Raw genomic sequence first — 20,808 nt, 5'->3', positions numbered from 1 at the left:
AGTGAAGGAGGAACTGAGACTCTGTAGACCATGTGGTTGGACTGTCAGGAACCACACTAATCATCCAGTCCTAACTGAGAAGCCTTTTAGCTCTAATCCTTCAACACGTTTAGATTGTAAATGAAGGTGTTTTTTTTTTGCACATTAATTTCAGTACTCCAAGAGCCATAGTTTTACTTTCACTTTTACTTAAAAAAAAAAAATCTGAATAAAATATCAGAGTATAAAATGATCTGCATCGTGCAGGTATTTAAATACACACATACACAAAAAACATTCATTTACGTCTCATATTTCGTGTACAGGATGATTTTTTAAACTGTTTATAAGATAAATAAAAATAAAATAAATAAATAATGCGGTAGTCGCAGTTTGATGACGTAGATCCGCGTTCAACTCGTGATCACTTGTGATTTATTGCTTTGTTTGTGCGTTAATCCTCCAATCGGTGGTTCAGTTTCGAAAAATAGGAACTAAATATAAGGAGGAAGGAGGAAGATGATGAGGAAGAGGAAGAGTTAAAACGGAAACACATAAATATATACACACGTCATGCGGCGTGGCAGCTGACTCAGTCACGTGACTCCCAGCTCAGGCTGATCAACATGGCTGCAGCAGAAGGGTAAGTGTGCGCTCCTCTACTTTATATCTCTTTATTTACCTTTTTATCCACTTTTTTATTATTATTACTATTAAATAATACATTAATAATGTTTCCATAATAAACAGAATGTTTTTTAAGTCCTGATGCATTTTTGATTGCAGATTTTCAGTATGTAAAGAAAGTTTTGTATTCATGAACCTGCTATTGACTTAAAATTAGATTAATAATAATAATAATAATAATAATAATAATAATGATTATAATTTTTATGCGAATTATTTGCATGTGGATTTTTTTATATATATTTTCTGATTTTTTTTTTATTATTAGTCTAAAACCTAAAAAAACCTAAAAACCTTAACCTAAAAAAATTATAATAATAAATAAAAAATAAACAAACAAAAAATGCACACAATTTAATTCAAGCTTATAACCAATGCTTATCGAATCCTGGTGAAGTTTTTCTGTAATTACGAAAAGTTTTTTTTTGTTCATGTACTTGCTATTAAAGTGAATTAAAATGAGATAAAAAATGTAATGATGCTCGTCTTGTTAAAATAAAAAATTCCTGTGGATTATTTTTCTGTATATTTTTGGGTGAATTGTTTTTTTTGTTTTTTTTTTTTGGCATGAAATTGTTTGTGATAAGAGATCTATATTAAAAAAGAAAACAGAAAATGCGCACAATGTCATCGGCCACATAACCGATTTCTGTAATCACTTCTTTTTATCACTTTATTTTTGATTACTGTACTTAATGTCTTCACTTCTTGCACTTTGGATGTTCAAAGTTCACGTCTCCGTATCATGCGGTGAATTAATCTTTATCCCGTTCTTCATCATTATACACTCGTTTTACGAGCCTTGAACCGCCACAGTCGCTGATAAGCCTGAAAATGTGCTCTTAGACCTTCTAAAGATACGATTACGCCTGCAGTTCCACGTGTCAAACTCTGATTGTCAAGATTGGATTTAATCCATGTGCTGATGAAGGGGAAAAAAAATCCCTGAATGTGCTGTCCTGCTTGGATTCCGGTTTTACAGAGTCTCACGTCTGTTCTACATCCAGTCTAAAACATTAGCAGGTGATTAGAAGCAGAGCTGCTCTGAGATCAGTGAATCTCCATAAACCAGATCAGAGGAAAAAGGGATATAATCTCCAGCTTCCTTACGATCTTCTCTTCCCTTTTTCTCACGTGAATTTTTCTTTTTAATCAGGATCACGTCTACGACCGGTCGACCAGGTCACACGGCGGTGTCCTAGATTGCTGATGCGACGGTTTTTTTAGGGGGAGTTTTGAAAGAAGGTTTCTGTGAGGAGAACGTTTACTTCTTCCAGGAATTGTTCCGCAAAAATGTTTGTACTCGTGTCAGATTTAATGAATTCATTTTTAAAAGCTGGAGATTCACGAGTGTGAGGAATCCTAACACTTCACATGATTGTTGTGGTCTGCGAAAAAAAACAAAAGGTCCAGGGTTCCTCAAATGGGCTTTGCATGAAGTTCCTTAAATATGGCCAAAAGTTTTTGGACACTTAATCATAAGCTTCACTCTTCTGGTAAGATTTGTGCTCATTTAGCCATGAGGGTGTCAGGTCCTGATGTAGGTGAGATGAGGTGAGAAGGTGAGGAGGCCTGGGGTGCTTTCAGAGTTCACCTTCATTCTGTTCAATAGGGTTGGAGCTCTATAGCAGGAGATCTTCCACAACTACCAACTCATGTAAAGCAGATCTTCATGGAGCTGGAGGCACACGATTGTACGTGTGCTATCATAACATTTTGCGTTCACTTGAACTAGAAACCTGTTCATATTCCCCTCTGTGCACAAAACCAGCTCCATGAAGATCTGCTTTGGAGTGGAAGATCTCCTGCTACTGAGCTTTTAACTCATACCTAATGAACACCTTTTTGGACTGAACGTGAACGTTGTCTGCACCCCAGGTCTCCTCACCTGACTTTACTAACATCCAGCCCTCCAAAAATCTAGTGGAACATCTTCTCAGAAGAGTGGAGGGAATTAGAAGAGCAATGGGACTAAATGTGGAATGAGATAAAGCACATAGCATATTTATGACCAGGTGTCCGCAAACTTTTGGAGAAAGTGTAAACGTGTTTTTTCTTATTGTCTTTCTCGATTTACTCAAGTCACATGTTTTCTGGGTCTTTTTGATGTTTAAACAGCTCAAGACGTATTCGATATAATTGTGTGTGTGTGTGTGTGTGTGTGTGTGTGTGTGTGTGTGTGTGTGTGTGTTGCAGGAAGGCGGTGTACTGGTTGGGGAAGGACACACTCCGGGTGTCTGCTGCATTGTTCGGGGAGAACCGGCGTCGTCTTTGTGTGGCTCTGAAGGCCAAAGACACGCTGCAGCGCAAATCCGTGGTCCTGCTGCAGGGGGGAGAACAGAAACAGAGATACTGCACTGACACGGACGAGCTCTTCAGACAGGTCACATAAACCCACCCTTCTGTTCAACTGTCTCTAACTCCAGGATCAGGTCTCACAGCTTCTAACTCCAGCTTTCTTCATCACTTCATTTCCATTATCCGTAAACATGGACTTCTGGAAGCTAAAAACGATTCTGCCTCAGCAGATTTGCATAGAAGGCGTGGCCTAAAAGTTTAGAGGTGGAGTCATGGAGCTCATGTTTGATGCTTATTCTAACCTTGAAGCTTCATTTAACCAAAAAAGGGAAAAAAATATTGTTTTGGAATGAAAGTATGGGTTTTTTCCCTCATAAATCCTTTCTTTTCTTTCATGTCTCGAAGTCGTCTGGCCTTCGCTGCTTTAATTACCGGTTCGTCCGTGATCTGTTGTTTTCGAGGCCGCGAGCCTCATCACACGCGAGTGCGCTGGGGGATCCACACCGTTTCCGTAATTGTTCATGAAACATTAACTTTGGGAAAGAAATCTGGGACAGAGTGTGTTCTTTATGTGAGGGGGTGTCTGAGAGCTTGTGCTTGTGAATAACAGGGTTCCTACATGTTTTGGAAAAGTGGGAAAAATTATGTAATTTGATTTGAGGTCTGGATTTGTATGAAGTATTTGTGTTTCTATACTATTGCTTTATTCGCTTTTCTAACATCTAAAATTAAGAATTTATTAAAAATATATATATATAAATAAATATTTTTTATAAAACCAAAGGTGATTCACGAATCCGGATAAATTTGAAAACGGTGTTTTCACCTAAAAACAACACTCCGGGAACACTTTTGATCCCCACAAGTCGCCCATCCACACAGACAAGTCTGAAAACACCGTTTTTCCAAAACACCGTTTTTCTGAAATACCGTTTTTTTGCGAAACACGGTTTTCACATGTAATCACTTTGGAGAGTGTTTTTAAAAAGCTGCTTTTTTGTTGTCTGATAATGTTTCAGATGTTAAATATGGTCTTAAAAAATGAAAGTCTGCCTATTTGAGAAATGAAGAATGGGTAGGAACCCTGAATAAAAAAATTACCGTAAACATCTGAACCTGTTTACTGGTGCTGACGTCGGTGTCGAGGTTCCGAATCTAGGGTCCGGACTCAATCTGGGCAATCTGGGTAGTTATTCCAGTATGTTGGAGGCAACAACCAGAAAATCATTCATCTATTTTATACAGAATGGAAAATGAGTTAACCCCATTGCTGTTAATTTCTCAATCCTGATTGGATAGAAGTTGGACTAGTCCTTCTACTGGTTGAACTATTAGTGGTAGTTTAGTGGATAAGTCATTAGACTTTGAATCTGTAGGCCATGAGTTTTAATCCCAGCCACAACAAGCTGCCATTTTTGGGCCCTTGAGCAAGGCCCTTAACTCTGAAGCTGATCAGTTGTATAAATAAGATACAATGGAAGTCAGTGTAGATAAGTGCGTCTGCCAAATCACATAAAAAATCTATATTTTTATTTGTAACGTCTCTTTACGTGTTTAACGTGACCAGGTAACGTGACCATGGTTATAAAGCATTAAAAAGGCTTTTTAATTGTCACGTGAAAATTAGAGCAAAGTGAAGTATTGCAGCTGGGGTCTGAGCGCAGGGTCAACCATGATACAGCGCCCCCTGGAGTTCTTAGTGTGGGGGCCTTGCTCAAGACCCCCAAAAGTCTCAGCTTGGCAATACCAGGGCTGGAACCCACAACTTTCTGATCAGTACCCCATAAACTTGATCTATGGAATATTTTAATAAAAAAAAAAAAATTCAATTTTTTTTCAACTTGGAATTTCAGTCCCATTTGGTGTAAAATTTTTAAAATAAAATCTTACATAATGAAAACAAAAACCAATCAAAAGGCCAAATCTGACCGTTTTTTTTTCTTTCTCACAGATAAATTTTATTATTACGATTAGGTTTGTTTTCGTTTATTCATTGAAATGTTTTGTCCTCATTTCCTATTAAAATGAAGAAACAAACGCAGGAACAGAAGAAGCGCTGGACCGCACGTGACGAGGTTCATCCGTGGCGTCGTTTGAGAGTGTAATTTAAAGAAGAAAAAAAATCGCCAGTCAAATGTTACCCTGAAATCCTTTTTTTTTCCTTTTTTTTTTCTTTCTTTAATTTTTAGTCACATTTGGCCTGTATCTTTAGAAACTAAATTCTCCACGGGAAAAAACGAAACTAATCAAAAGAGCAAATCTGACAGTTTTTCTCAAAGATCATTGTTATTATTATGATTTTTTAAATTTATTTATTTTTAACTTCCTATTTTTTTTTTTAAAGCTTCTGGAAAGCTCTCTAAAGCTATATTAAGGCACGTTTAGAGCAAACCTTCATGGAAATCTTCTGGCTTATGGGATATTGTCATGCTGGAACAGGTTTGAGTCTTGTAGTTGAAGTGAATTAAAAATGTAATGCTAAGTCCTTTACAATTGTGTGCCTCTAAGTTTGTGGTAATAATTTGGAGAAGAACCAAATATGGGTGGAAAAGGTTGATGTCCTAATACTTTTGACCCTTGGCCTTTCCATTCCAAGTTAGAGTAAAGATGTTGAGAAGAATTTCTCTGCTCTGTAGACATTGGACCTGTTGGATCATTGTATGTGTGTTACGGTGGTGTGTGACTCAGTGTGTGTGTGTCTTGTCCCACTGTACAGGAGTCGTTCTTCCACTGGACGTTCGGCGTAACCGAGTCTGACTGCTATGGCGCCATCGACGTGGACTCTGGGAGATCCGTCCTCTTCGTGCCCAAATTGCCTGAAAGCTACGCCACCTGGATGGGAAAGTAAGTCCCACAGAGGCTTTTCACCACACACACACACACACACACACACACACAAACACACACACAGGCTGATTGCCCGATTATTTTAAACCTTAGATAATTCAACACGTTTATTAGCACACCTGTATGGAGTTTGTAGTTGAGGTGAGGAGGCCTGGGGTGCAGGCATCATTCCAGTTTATCATAAAGATGTTCAGATTGAGGTCAGAGCTTTTGAGCGAACCTTTCTTCCACTCCAACCCATATACAGCACATCTGCATGGAGATGGTTTGAAGGCGCTTTATGAACATCCCATTCCACAATGAGTCCTCATTTCCTCTTTCGATTTGGTATCAAAAAAACGTTTCGAGACTAGTTTTGAAACATGCCAACAGGTGGCAGCACAGGGCTGCACACACGGTCACAGGGAGCACCGTGAGTTTTCGCCAGAAATACTTGATCTCACTTCCTCACCGCCCTCGATTCCTAAAGATGAAGATCCAGCTTTTTTGACACCTTTTTGTAGATCATGTTAATCACATCCATAGACAATTGTGTGCCTCCAATATTATAGTAACAGTTTAAAGAAAAAGCCCATGTGGGTGAAAAAGTCAGGTGTCCGTATAATGTATGTTTATAGAGTTATAGAGATGTTTACATGATGTCTGTATGTGTGTGTTTGGACAGGATCCACCCACCTGAACACTTCAAGGAGAAGTACGCTGTGGATGAAGTGCACTACACCTGCGATGTAAGTGTTGTGGAGGTTCCTCCTCTGACCTGAATGTTCTGACTGAATTAATCAGCGTTACCTCAGGGTAGCGCCAGTGAGCAGGGCGGCCATCTTTAACGTTTTCAATTGATTTGAATCCGAGTCACGATCTGTTACTATAGCAACGACGACTGGACGCTAACTTCATGATGTATAAGGTGTAAAGGTGAATTATTTTCCCAGATCTGAAGAGATGTAACATTCATACAGCTATAAAGTGTGAGGGAGAGGAAAGTGTGTGTGAGAGCGTCAGTGTGATCCTGCTGCATGACCTCTGTCTCACTGAGGGACAACATCGTGACCTCGGGTCCTGAGAGAACAGAGCCAGAATCTTAATGGAGAGTCGGCTGTTAGAATCACACTGACAGGAAGTCACAACTCTGTCACTTCCTCAGGATGCGTGTTTAGTGTATAGGCTGGGGGCAGGTCACTGCATATACTGGTGGGCACACACACACACACACACACACACACACGGCATAGGATTTACCTAAGCTCATAGGACAGAACCTGTCACTTACCTGCCATGCCTTCTCGCACAGGCCACGCCTTCTCGCACAGGCCACGCCTTCTTTAACTCACAGGTCACGCCTTCTTTAACTCACAGGCCACACCTTTCACTCAACAAGCCATGCCTTCTTTCGCTCACAAGCCACACCCTTTTAAAACACACCTTCACACATATGCCACCCCTTCTCTCACCTCTTTTCTCACTCAATCTCACACACACACACACACACACACACACACCACGCTTTCGTTCTCACCACTATATTTATCACTTTATCACACGCATCACATTTTGAAGTGACCTGGACACTCGTTACGTTTCGCGTGACCATGACGTGTTCACGTTATAGTTCCTTCACGCTGCACACACTGAGGATGTTCTCACACTGTCTGTACTGAAAACTCTTCTGGAGGAAACTTCTGGAGGGCAGAGAAAGACGTTTGATCCTCCCTGTGTTTGACCTCTTTGCCCTGATCTCCAGCTGGCAGGGGGTCACATTGTGTGCTCACGCTCTGTGTGTGTGTGTGTGTGTGTGTGTGTGTGTGTGTGTGTGTGTGTGGTTGAGTGGCCCGGACTCCTGCTGTGCTTTAGTGTTTCTGACCTGTGCTCGAGCAACCATGGTGTGCCGTGTGATCATTACAGCTGCTGTGTAAATGTAAATCAGTTTGTGTGTGCGTGCGCGTGTGTGTGTGTGTGTGTGTGTGTGTGTGTGTGCGTGTGCACGTGGCAGGACGAGTGTGTTACTCTCTTTATATGTCCTTCTTTCTGTCTTGGGTAAAGAGGTACAAAGAGCCACACAAATAGTGAGACTGTCTGCCTTTCTGTTATCCAGTCTGTCTTCCTGTCTAGCTTTCTATTTTACACTGTCTATCATTCTGTCTGTCTGTCTGTCTGTCTGTCTGTCTGTCTGTCTGTCTGTCTGTCTGTCTGTCTCCACCCGTCTTTGTCTTTTATTTTTACTCTTCTTCACTTTGTGCTCGTGTGTATTTCTGTTCATGTCTTTTTCACTGCAGTGTTTCTGTCGAGCGTAAAGGTTCCTCTCACTCGGCACGGAATTAATGTTCTCCTGAACTTTCATATTTTAGCCGAGCTCTGAATAACTCACCAAAGTCATCCTCGTTCATCATCATCCCGCTCATCCTCTTCATCCTTCTCTTCATCCACTTAATCCTTCTTCCCCTTAATCATCTTCATCCTCCTCTTCTCTATTCTCCTCATCGTTTTCATTATGGTCATCAACCTCCTCATCATCGTCTTTATCATCATCCTATTTATCATTGTTTTCATCATCCTCTTCCTCATCTTCCTCAGCATCTTCTCTTCGTCCTTCTTCTCATCATCATCTACACCATCATCCTCGTTCTGTTGATTGTTTATCATCCTCTTCCTCAGCATCTTTCTCGTCATCCTTTTCATCTTCATCATCAAACTCATTATCCTCCAAGTCATCATTCACCTTATCGTTCTATCATCCTCTTCATCATCATCATCATCATGCTTCTGTTCTTCATCATTCTCATCCTCTTGGTGCTTTTTATTTGATTATCGTGTTGTTTGTCTGAAACTTCCTGCTTTCCATCTCCTTCATTCTGCCTTCCTAAACCTCTGCTTGTTTATCACTCCATTGTGTTTTTTTTAACCAAAGAACATCTGATGCACATTGATGCTTTTTTTCCCTCCACATCAGAGTCCCGAGCACCAGTCCATCTTTTATTCTGAATTCCTTTAACGTTACCATGACGACAAAGTAGATGTTCAAGTGAATTAAGAGACAGGATTTCTACACAAAACACAACATTGTCAGGACACCCGACTTTCGCAAATAGTTGTTACTGCAAAGTTGGAGGCAAACAATGCGTAAAGCCAGCTCCATGAAGATCTGCTTCACATGGGTTGGTAGATGTGGAAGATCTCCTGTTAGAGAGCTCCGAGCTCAACCCTATTGAGATAAATGTGAACGCTGAAGTTCTTGTGTTTTATTGGCAATAAGTGTTACTCAAATGTGAGAGAAACTTTTGAGATCATCTTAGGAGGCAACTAGGAACCAAATGACCAGTCAGACCAACACACATACACACACACACACACACACACACACACACACAAACACATTGTCTAATTTATTCTCTATCTTACACTTCTATGTGAGACCCACTGGGAGCTGAGAAAGTTGCTTTGGTAATTAAAGTTGATTTGGAGTGTGTGTGTGTGTGTGTGTGTGTGTGTGTGTTCATTAGCGCATGTCAGGCGCTCAGTCTGTTGTTTGTAGCGTCTTTTGCATTAACGGTTTATTTTAACGCTGTTGGTGTTGAAAACCACGAGACATGATCATTTCATTTCCCGACTCATACAAGTGAGAAGTTATTCAAGCTGGGACTGACTGGCACATGACAGGTACACAGGCCACACCTACTTTATTCAGCCTGACAGTCACACAGGCCACTCCTCCTTTACTCAGCCTGACAGATACAGAGGTCACTCCTCCTTTACTCAGCCTGACAGATACAGAGGTCACTCCTCCTTTACTCATCCTGACAGGTACAGAGGCCACACCCACTTTATTTGGACTGACAGGCACAGAGGCCACACCTACTTTATTTGGACTAACAGGCACAGAGGCCACACCTACTTTATTTGGCCTGACTGGGCACAGAGGCCACACCTACTTTATTTGGACTAACAGGCACAGAGGCCACACCTACTTTATTTGGACTGACGGGCACAGAGGCCACACCTACTTTATTTGGCCTGACGGGCACAGAGGCCACACCTACTTTATTTGGACTGACTGGGCACAGAGGCCACACCTACTTTATTTGGACTGACTGGGCACAGAGGCCACACCTACTTTATTTGGACTGACTGGGCACAGAGGCCACACCTATTTTAAAAAAATGAATAATTAAAGAAACACGAGTGGATTTTTTTGAGAGAAGAATTTACTGGATTTGATTCTTGCTTTCGTTTAAGAATTTCTGCTCAGATATAAAAAGAACAGAAAAAGCCCCGAGCTCAAATCTCTGGACCCGGTAATACTGATGAACACAGACACGTTTACTCATGGAACGTGCAGTAACGTGCTGACGAGATAAAACATCAGGAAATCGATTATGAAAGTTCGTATTAACGGAATCGTTTTTTTACGGCCGAGACGAAGAGAAGCTTCACTGCTGATGGTTTGAGACGTTTAGATGAAACTCTGCCAAATCTTATCGTTGCTATAGTAACTGTACGGTGGTTAACGGTGGTCTGCTAAATGAATTGAGAGAAAGAGGTATAATTGGAGATGTATGTCGATAATGAGATAGTTTGAGTGAGCGATTCTTGATAGTAGTTACAGCTCTTACATCATCAACGAACACCGTAAAAACTTCATGGTGCGATTCCGCACGTTCCGAACGTAACTCGTACGTGAGGTGGGGAGCGTCTGTAGTTATATATGCTTATTATTAGTAGATGCGCTTTTATTAATTAGAAAAGTGACAGATTTATTTCTAAACAATATTTTGTATGTCGATTGATTTCTCGTTGCTAAACCGTCTCTCGAGCGCGTTCTCTCAGCGCCGCCGCCGCTACGTGAACACGACGCATCGCAACGATACGGAGACCGAGGCGTGTCCTCAGAGTCACATAGAACACAGATTAACATGGCAGAGGTAGAGCTGTAACTTCCTGCACACACAACAGGAAAAAAAACCTCTGGGCTTATTTTATCTTTTTATTATTTAACACTACAAAGGCGGGTGTGAAAGGGGTCATGTGTTAACGGTCATTTAAGTAAATTGATGATTCGCCGTCTGTCTGAAGCGGGAAAATAAACGTAAACTATTTGTACCATATTGAATTGCAGCGTATCCAGGTTTATTTTTAATTGATTGAAATGAGGAGACGTAGTGAAGAGACGTAAACTGAGGACCCGCCCATATTGGGTTGATTCTGTGATTGGTTTGAGTCTGTCAGAGGAAGTCCTGATCTCTTGAGTGGACGATGGAGACGTTTTAAAACCCTAAACAGTCACGTCACGTCCCTTGCTCGTTCCGTCCAGTCTCTTAGATGTGAGTAAAACTGTGAAGCTGTGCTGAGCTTCACTACAGGAGATTATGATGTCTGTAGACAGACAGCTCTCATTGCTGAGAGCTTTGACTCTGACTCTGCGCTCCTTCATGGTCAAGCTTGGCCCGAGGCTGCGTTTAACCCGAGCGCTACTTCTCACATCAAGATCAGCTTTCCCTCTGTGCTCCTTCTGCTGACTGGTTCACGCCCTGGATATTAACCTGAGAATTAGTCAAGAGGTTCCTGCTGTCCTTAACGCCGAGGACGTCGGAATATCGGTGCGGTATTAAAGCTAGTTAGGGTTTATTTGATGCAGGATTCTGCTGCATCGCAATGAAACAAACATCGCTGTAAATCACACACATCTACATCTCTGTATTAAATTGATCGTGAAAGGGATCTCACTTTGTATCTCAGCTCAAAAAATTCCAAACTCTTTGATTCTCGATCCGTCTTTTCCCTCCCTGTGTGATTTATCACTCCTTTAACCCGCGGTCAGAGAGTCGCAGCTTTCCCGTTGTTCCCAGCGTGTTTGTAATTTGTCTGGGTTCGGTACATTAAGTACGTATCATCAGAGCTCTGTGTTCCATTAATCTGCAGTTCTGTGTGGATTGATCATCTCCAGCTCGGAGGAAGAGCCTCCGTAGGCTGTTTGGTGATGGACAGAGCGAGATGTTGTCCTGACCTGAGATTGTGTTTATGAGCTCCGATCCTAAACTTCTTTTTGTGTGTTTAATAAAAAAAAAAAAAACGTGTTTTATCCCAAACTTCATTCCTTCAAAATGGTGGAGTGGAGAGAACTTCCACCAGAGACTGGTTTGTGAATGATGTCTTTATCCATATTAGAGACGTATAGACATCCCAGAATCCTTTGCTTGCCTTTTTTCTCTCTCTTTCTTTCTCTTCCTGAATAATCAGCTGCCTCTTTAAAAATATTCACAGCCTACAGGAATCAGACGAAGCGACTGTCGTCATCGGATCGACCTTTTTATCGGAAAAGGTCCTTCCAGTGACTCCAGCAGTGATGTCTGAAATGTCAGATGATCTCCTGACTCAGTCTGAACCTCATGTGTGTCTACAGATTGCTGAGATCCTGACCAACATGAAGCCGTCGGTCCTCCTCACACTGGTAAAAGATCTTATTCTTCTGATTATTCTGTAAAACACGACTCTGAAACTCTGACCTTTAAATAAGTGTAGTGATCTTACAGAAGATCTAACACACAGTGGCAGGATGTCCACTTTTATTTGTAGTCGTGATTCCAGGGTCATTTTTGTAGCACCATTTTGAACTCACTTATAGCCAAAAAAGTGAGAAACAAAAGAGGAAAAGAACGAAATTCATTTTTTTTGTATATTTGAACGTATGTATATTCCACAATTTTTCAACAGCATCCATAAATGCTGATTCTGAACCTTTTTTTGTATTCAGATTGAAAAAACCTCTGCTTTCACATCAAATCTAATAGCAAAGTAGGAACCAGTGGTGAATCAGAGCGATGCGTTCACACGTTTCCGTAGCAACTATTTTCCATATAAAAAAACAGTATGGAGTCGTTTTTTGGGATTGATGAGGCTTCGAAAGACGTGAAAGTTACCATGTATTTGTATCATCTATAATAATGAAATGTGTTTCTATGTGTATATTTTCTATACATACACAATATGGACAAAAGTGTGATGACACCTGACTAAGATTTCTGTGTGCTAAAGTCACCTGCTCGTAAGTATGTTATGTGCTTATTGAGCATCAAATTCCACATTTGGCCCCAATTTGCTCCTACGGTTCCCTCCACTCTTCAGGGAAGATGTTCCACTAGATTTTTGCCGTGTGCTGGTGAACATTTGTGTTCATCATCCACAAGGGTGTGAGTAAAGTCAGGTACTGATGTGAGAAGGTGAGGAGACCTGGGGTGCGGTCAACGTTCACATTCATCCCAAAAGCGTTCAATAAAGTTGAGGTCCGAGTTCTATAGCAGGACATCTTCCACTCCAGAACATGCAAAGCAGATGTTAATGGAGTTTGCTTTGTGGCACTGGAACAGATTTTGGGTCTCCTAGTTTAAGTGAATGGAAAATTTCATGCTCCCACTTTAAACGATGTCCAATACACCTGTGTGCCTCCAACAGTTTGGAGAAGAGCCACATATGTCAGGTGTCCAAATACTTTTGTCCGTAGTGTGTGTGTGTGTGTGTGTGTGTGTGTGTGTGTGTGTGTGTGTGTGTGTGTGTGTAATACATACATATCATATCTCAGATTTTCTCACATGAATTGGCTCCTCATGTACTAATATTCTTCACTGTAATGTGTCTCTGTGAAAGCATGTTCACACACACACACACACACACACACACACACACACACTAAAACCCTCCTACAAGCTTCATTCTCAGTTGAGAAGATTGATGTTCACTTGCACATAATGGAAGTGACCTACAAATCGCCGGCTGCCTCGAGGCCGTACATTTCCTCCTCCTTCTGACATCAAAAGCTCCAATTTACCACTAAACCATCATTCTGCACCATCAACATCCACGTCTCGGGCTCTGCCGTCTCAGTCACGCTCAGAACAAAAACGAGGGAAAACGTTTCCTTTTTCTCTCCGTCTGATCAAACAGATTGTATTCAATTGAGGGGTTTTGAACAGCAATAATGGTTTGGATAATGAGGCACTTGAACGCAGCCTTGAGAGTCTCTCGTACATGCCTCGCTTTTACATTCACATTCTGTTTCTGCTTTCCTTATCCATCTCTCTCTCTCTCTCTCTCTCTCTCTCTCTCTCTCTCTCTCTCTCCCCTCCCTCCAGCGAGGCTTGAACACCGACAGTGGCAGTATCTGCCGTGAAGCATCCTTTGAAGGAATCAGCCGGTGAGAAAAGCATGTTGTTGTGAAAACACTTTACTGCTACAAGAATCGCTTCTCATTACGACGAGAAAAACATCTCGTTATCGCGAGAAACGTGTGGTCAAGACGTTTTCTCGTCATAACCAGATGATTCGCTTTTCTTTTCAATACAACATAATAAACCAAGTTTTCTTTCATGCCGCACTAATAGAGGAGTGTGGACAGTTTAGAAAGTGGTTTAGAAGACGTGTGTGTGTGTGTGTGTGTGTGTGTGTGTGTGTGTGTGTGTGTGTGTGTGTGTGAGATGTTACGTATTAATCCGTTTTATTTCATGGCTTTTCTCCACACGTACAGTAGACGTGTTCCGGATCTCCTGCGTGGCTCTTCAGATTCAGAAGATGAAATATTGGTTATCGTATCTAAATGAAATTGCAGTTCAGTGAATGTGTGGATGTACAGTATGAGACCGAACGAGTTTAAAAAGTCGCTGAGGATTTGATTAAAGATGAATCGCTCGACTGTCGCTGGAGGATCCTGATGATCGTTATTATCATCATCATCACCTTCTACTGATTCCCGTACAGAATCTCAGCGCTTTTTATCGACCTGCGGTTACTTTTTACCTCGTCAGATTATTATTATTATTATATTATTTTTCAGGCGTTAACTGTGTTTTCTTTTGTTCTTATTGTTTCTCTTTGATGTCTGAGTGATGAGTAGATTTGATTTTTCTCTTTCAGTTTCCATGTGAACAACTCCCTCCTGCATCCTGTAATCGTGGATTGGTAAGATTTTCTTTTAAAAGTGTGCAGAACAATTCACATGTACACGAGGAGGGTTTCTAAATCCTGGATGTTCCTCTGCTCGTTCACAACCGCACACATTTACATAAAGACACGCCCTAAATTGCCATATATGGTCAACATTTTCATGATAAAACGTATATTGTTATAATTGTTATAATTACATGTAGAACACTTTCAGCTCTCAGATGGTGATGAAGGTCTAGTTTTGGTGTTTCTGGCATTGTAAGACATCTGACACTGACTTGACCTTCATTTGACCCTCAGCTCTAGCTAATGAAGCTCCAGTAAGGCAGAAAGGTTTAGGAGTAGAATGAAACCGATATAACTAATCAAACGATTCGGATATTTATAATCGCTTTATCAGACACGCCGTGTTTTTCACGTCGCTCTGATCTTCTTTCTCAGATGAGGCTGTAATCTGAAGAGATGAGCTAGCTGCGCGCTAAATTCCAATTAACCACGTCAGAAGATGTCGGGAATCCGCTAATCGAACTTTAGAGGTTTTTCTTGTCTCTTTATTCGGAGATGGCGAGACTCAGCGTGATGAACTTCATCTCATCAGGACACGGATGAAATATGCTGATAAAGCGTTCATGTGTCGAGCCGCGTCGGTGCCGAGAGCGGGATAGAAAGTGCGTTAGTGCTGAGGGAAGAAATGAGTTTCAGAGGGAACTTTGAGATCGGCGTCTAAACAATGCTGTGCTCGAGAGTCTCTGACGTCAGCAGCGTACCGCTTTCAGAGCCAATCTGACCCTCAGATTGGCTCTGACGCTAATTTAGAGCTGAGGCACTCGGAGCTGTCCTGAAAGGCAAAGGAGATGTCAACAAGTGCACCGACAGACAGACCTCTCGTTTTTGTATTCTCTCTCTTCCTATCTATCCCTCTTTTATTTCCTCTCTGTGTCAGTGTAATGGTTTGCGTGCCTGGCTGCCTGCTCTCTGCATTACTCCTGCTCATGTTCAGTGCCTGCTAGCAAGCAGCTTCATTACAGCTGCACCTCCGACCAGACCTTTATCCCTCTTTTCTGAGGGTTACGTTTCCGCTCAAACTCACACCTCAGGACTCCAAATTTCAATTCTGTTTCTTATTTTCTGTTACAGATCCTCGTACGTGCGACAAATATTCAATATAACAACAAAAAATGTCACCAACTAGTCCAAGGTTGTGGAACTTGATCACATACGGGGCCAAAATCTGAAACATGGTCTAAGTTGCGGACCATATTGTCTATTGTTTATTAATTTTTGGCAGTCGATTTACTAAACATTTACGGCCTTTTAATTCTTGGACAATTTGATGTTTTTCCTGAAACACAAACTTATATTCGCTTTCCAATCTTCCGGTAAATTGCATAGCGAGGCGGAGCGAGGCGGGGCAAGCCGGGTTCTGCCTTGAGTTTGACATCTATGAACTAGTCAGTTGGTGAAGGTAAAAGAGACTCTGCAGTATGGACCGGGCAGGTCATGAGGGCAGAAGAGGTCAGGGTGACTTTCACCTCATTAGGCAACAGTAACATGTAGATTGCTGTTTTTCTCTCTCAAACATCCCAGTTTTCCGGAAACTCGATACGCTTTTCATATTACACAGTCCATCCTGAGACTTTCTGTGTCCTGAACACAAATTGAAAGTCTATTTCCTTCCAGTATAAACTCTGAGATATTGCAGAAAAAAGCTCCATTCAGTAATGTAGTAATTATTTTTCTAGGTACTAACAAAGAGCCTGCACCCCATTGATTGAAACAGGTACAGGGGGATTATAAAGGAGCTAAATTTTGCTCAGGTGGTGTGGTGATTTTCAGTGCTTTATATGCAATTAGAATCAATTCAGACTTTTTTTTTGACAACTTCATATTTTAGGGGTGTAGCGGTGCACCTATTCATACTGACGTTTCGGTTTGTGCACATTTCATTTTTACGACGCTCGATACGTGATATGAATTTTTTATTTACGTTTAATGAACAGCTTCATGAATTTCTCTTGATAGGATAAATCCTGAACAGACATAGTTATTATATTATTATATAAACATATATAAATTGTAAATAATAAATATGTAAAACTCACACACACTTGTGTGCAGATCTGTATTACCCAAATGTGGTCTATTAAATGTCAACAATTAAATTTTTCCATTTGTTACATTTTCTAAATTTTATTTGTGCCAATTCAATCGATAAACTCGATTAATCAATGTAATAAAAAGTATATTGCAATAATTAGATTTATTTAATTTTATTTTTATACAAATGTTATAAATTATTATTTTGTATATTTTATCATTAATTATTTATTAATAAAAAAAGACAAGCAAGTTTATGGTTTGTATTTATTCCCCCCTAACGTACCGAAATTAAACCGAACCGAGGTACGTACCGAACCGTGATTTTTGTATCTCGTTAAAACCCTACTGTATGGATAAGATGGGGGTGATCTGGTCATGTCTTCTGCTCAGGAAAAAAAAATATATTTTGCACATTAGATTAAAAGTGTTGAAATACTTTACTAATAACGTAGCACATAAGAAAACGTGTGTGTGTGTGTGTGCGTGTGTGTGTCTATTCACTCCTGTGGTGCATGTGGTGGTATTTTAGGAGTCTTATTATTGCCTTATGATAGGTTCGCATTGAGTCATTGTACAGTGAGTCCAGAAAGTTCAGTGCTTCCCTTTTTTCCACATTTTCTTGTTACACTTTTATTCTAAAATGCATTCAATTCATTTTCCTCATGTCAGAGCATAAACCAGGCCCATGAAGTCAAAGGAATTGCTGTAGACCTCTGAGACTGTATCGAGGCACAGATCTGGGGAAGGAGACAAACATTTCTGCAGCATTGAAGGACCAAATGAGCACAGTGGCCTCCATCATCTGTAAATGAAAGAAGTTTTTAACCACCAGGACTCTTCCTAGAGTGGAGCAGCCCAACCAAACTGAGCGATCAGGGAGAAGGTCCTTAGTCGGGGAGGTGACTAAGAACCCGATGGTCACTCTAAAAGAGCTTCAGCATTTCTCTGTGGAGAGAGAAGACCCTTCCAGAAGAACAACCATCTCTGCAGCACTCCACCAGTCAGGCCTGTATGGTAGAGTGGCTGGACGGAAGTAAAGGCACATGACCTGGAGTTTGCCAAAAGGCACCTGAAGGACTTGCAGACTATGAGAAACAAAGATTGAATTATTCGGCCTGAATGCCCAACGTCATGTCTGGAGGAAACCAGGCACTGCTCATCACCTGGTTAATACCATCCTTACACTGAAGCATGGTGGTGGCAGCATCATGCTGTGGGATGTTTTTCAGCAGCAGGAACTGGGAGACTGGTCAGGATCAAGGGAAAGATGAATGCAGCAATGTGCAGAGACGTCCTTGATGAAAACCTTCTCCAGAGCGCTCTGGACCTCAGACTGGAGCGACGGTTTCATCTTCCAACAGGACAATGTCCCAAAACACACAGTCAAGATAACAAAGGAGTGGCTACTGGACGACTCTGTGAATGTCCTCGATGGCCCAGTCACAGCCCAGATTTGAACCTGAGTAAACATCTATGAAGATCTGAAAATGGCTGGGCACCGATGCTCTCCATCCAATCTGATGAAGCTTGAGAGGTTCTGCAGAAAAAAACGTCTTTCACGTTGTCATTATGGGGTTTTGCTTGTAGAAATTTTATTAAAATAATGCATTTTTTTTTTCTTTATTTTGGAATAAAGATGTAACATAAAATGTGGAAAAAGTAAAGCACTGGATGCACTGTAAGAAACATGTACACACACACACACACACACACACACACACACACGCGCGTGCGTATTTGCACACTTTCTCCTGTTTTGGATGTGAAGTGTATCATTAGTATCAGGATCAGAAGCGCTGGAATAGAAACAGCTCCAGCTGTTCTGTGTAACTTTTTTTTTGTTCTTGTGTTAATGGCGTAAAAGAGTCTCACGTTTCCTTCAACACGTTTTTTTATAAAAGGTAAAAATAAACCCTTCACGTCTGGAGATAATTTAAGATCTGGCGCTTTGACACGCGGTCGTGGAGCTCACGCTCGTCTCTTCAACCGTCAGATATTTAAGAAGGTGAAAATCACAGTCTGAGAACGTTTTCCTCGAGACGCTACGTTTTTAGATCCGTCTGAGTCATGGAACTCATACACACTCTGTTAACTGTTGCTAGATGTGTAGAAACAGTTACACACTCTCATAGCCAGGACAAGTCCCAAACCACACACTGGCCTTCTGAAGAAGCGTGTAGTCCTTCACTTTTCTTTCACAGTCGCACCTAAAACGTTTAGTCAAAGTGATTTAGAGCTAACTTCTGGAGCACGTGCTAAACAAATGAGTAAACATGAACCTCAGACCTCTCAGACATGGAGTCTCTAACAGACGCTGTCAAACAATAATGTTTATTAGAATATTGGGCCACGCCCACCTGCCTTTATTAGAGTGATTTACAAATAAATCTGGTGTTTTTCTTTGTTTTTTATATATAAAACTCTTTGTCTCTTCCTCTCTCTCTCTCTCTCTCTCTTTGTTGGTCTCCCTGTCTCTCTCTCATTGTCTCTTTTTACTCTGTCTCTTTTTCCATCTCTGCCTGTCTGTCTCTTTCTTTCTCTCTTTCTTTTGTCTCTCTCTCTTTTTGCAGTCGTCTGATTAAGACAGATATGGAGTTGGAGGTTCTGCGCTACACTAACCGAATTTCCAGTGAAGCTCACAAAGAGGTAGGGGTGTGTGTGTGTGTGTGTGTGTGTGTGTGTGTGTGTTCATGGTTATTTATTCCACAGGAAGAAGATACTCTTAGGGTTCTTATGTGTAAAATTAAAGCTCTGGTCAGTAAGTCGTGTTGTGAAGTCCAGTGTAACGTCTCTTAGGTTGTCTGTCTTTCTCCATCCATCTATCCATCCATCCGTCCAGCCATTTGTCCATTCATTCCATCATCCTAGCCATTTGTCCATTCATCCATCTCTATTTTTTCTTATTCTTTTACAGTCTCATTTTTTTTTCATTCGTCTCAGTATCACTTGCTTTCTCTCTCTCTCTCTCTCTCTCTCTCTCTCTCTCTCTCTCTCTCTCTCTCTCTCTCTCTCTACTTTTTCCTTGACACTGTTGGATCTATGTGTGGGCTATTTTTTATTATTATTGTTGTTGTTGTTGTTTTTGTTGTTGTATTGGATTCTGGATTGGAATCCAGAATCCAATACACAATCTGCTCCTGCTTCTCAGAAGCCTTTTTAATAAATATAAAGTACGGACGAGTGTAAATTCCCCGTGTGGCCACACCACTCGCTCCTGAAGAGGCTTTAGACAACTGAGGGTCACGTATTAGAACGTGGGATTCATTTCCTCCAGTGTGTATAAAGAGATAAAGGGATTTTCTAGAAGGGTAATGAAGTGAAGTGACACGTTCCCTGAATTCCTTCTTCCTCCAGTATTCCTGTCAGTATTCCTGTCAGTATTTTTTTTCCCGACTCGTTATTGGTGTAAAGCTCACACAGAGAGGCGTCACAGCCCTCAGATGTGTCCTCGTGTTAAGAGGTCGATCCGGAACAGCGCGATTGTTTCGTATTTTCGCTTGGCCTTGGAAAGGCTCGAGGGTCTCAGCCAATAAAACCCTCATCTTCTATTAAGGCACATAGGTCTTCATAAGTGCCACTTCAGCCAGCGACTGATTAAGACAAACGCCTCCTCGCTGCAGACTCGCCTGGCCAGCAGTATTGGATATTAATTTTCTGAAGCTGCACAGACTCTGGACACCACCAGCATGTTCAGTTGAATGAGTGAACGAGTGTAGCGGGGGTACAGGATTCGAAAATGATGCCAGAGTGGGAAGAAAATGCAAGAAAGACTATGTTCACTATGCCAGTGTCGTCCAAACCCTGTAGCACCAACTGGCCCTGAAGTCTGAAGTGTTTTTATGATAGTGTTCTCACTATCTCAGGTTAAAGCAAAGAGGCCTCGTCTTCTTACGGAGATTGACCTTCATTCCTACTTCTCTGAATTTACAGGTGCACTAAAAGTTTTAGTTTGCCAAGGCCAAACATACT

At 41.2% G+C, this 20,808-nt stretch overlaps 1 protein-coding gene across 1 annotated transcript in view; it reads left to right on the top strand.

Annotated features, from left to right (window-relative positions):
* Positions 1–469: 469 nt before the first annotated feature.
* pepd (peptidase D) overlaps positions 470–20,808 on the top strand; it is a 50,067-nt gene continuing 29,728 nt past the window's right edge. Inside the window, exons 1-8 of the mRNA XM_046864022.1 lie at positions 470–622; positions 2,863–3,049; positions 5,681–5,808; positions 6,476–6,539; positions 12,206–12,253; positions 13,932–13,993; positions 14,710–14,754; positions 19,410–19,485. Coding sequence (XP_046719978.1) covers positions 606–622; positions 2,863–3,049; positions 5,681–5,808; positions 6,476–6,539; positions 12,206–12,253; positions 13,932–13,993; positions 14,710–14,754; positions 19,410–19,485 — 627 coding nt within the window. The 5' untranslated portion in view covers positions 470–605. The remainder of the gene's footprint in view (positions 623–2,862; positions 3,050–5,680; positions 5,809–6,475; positions 6,540–12,205; positions 12,254–13,931; positions 13,994–14,709; positions 14,755–19,409; positions 19,486–20,808) is intronic.

Source organism: Silurus meridionalis, chromosome 13, assembly GCF_014805685.1.
Source record: "Silurus meridionalis isolate SWU-2019-XX chromosome 13, ASM1480568v1, whole genome shotgun sequence".
Classification (NCBI taxonomy): Eukaryota; Metazoa; Chordata; class Actinopteri; order Siluriformes; family Siluridae; genus Silurus; species Silurus meridionalis.
The sequence above is the reverse complement of the archived record's forward strand: the minus strand, read 5'-3'. Positions and strand labels throughout refer to the sequence as shown.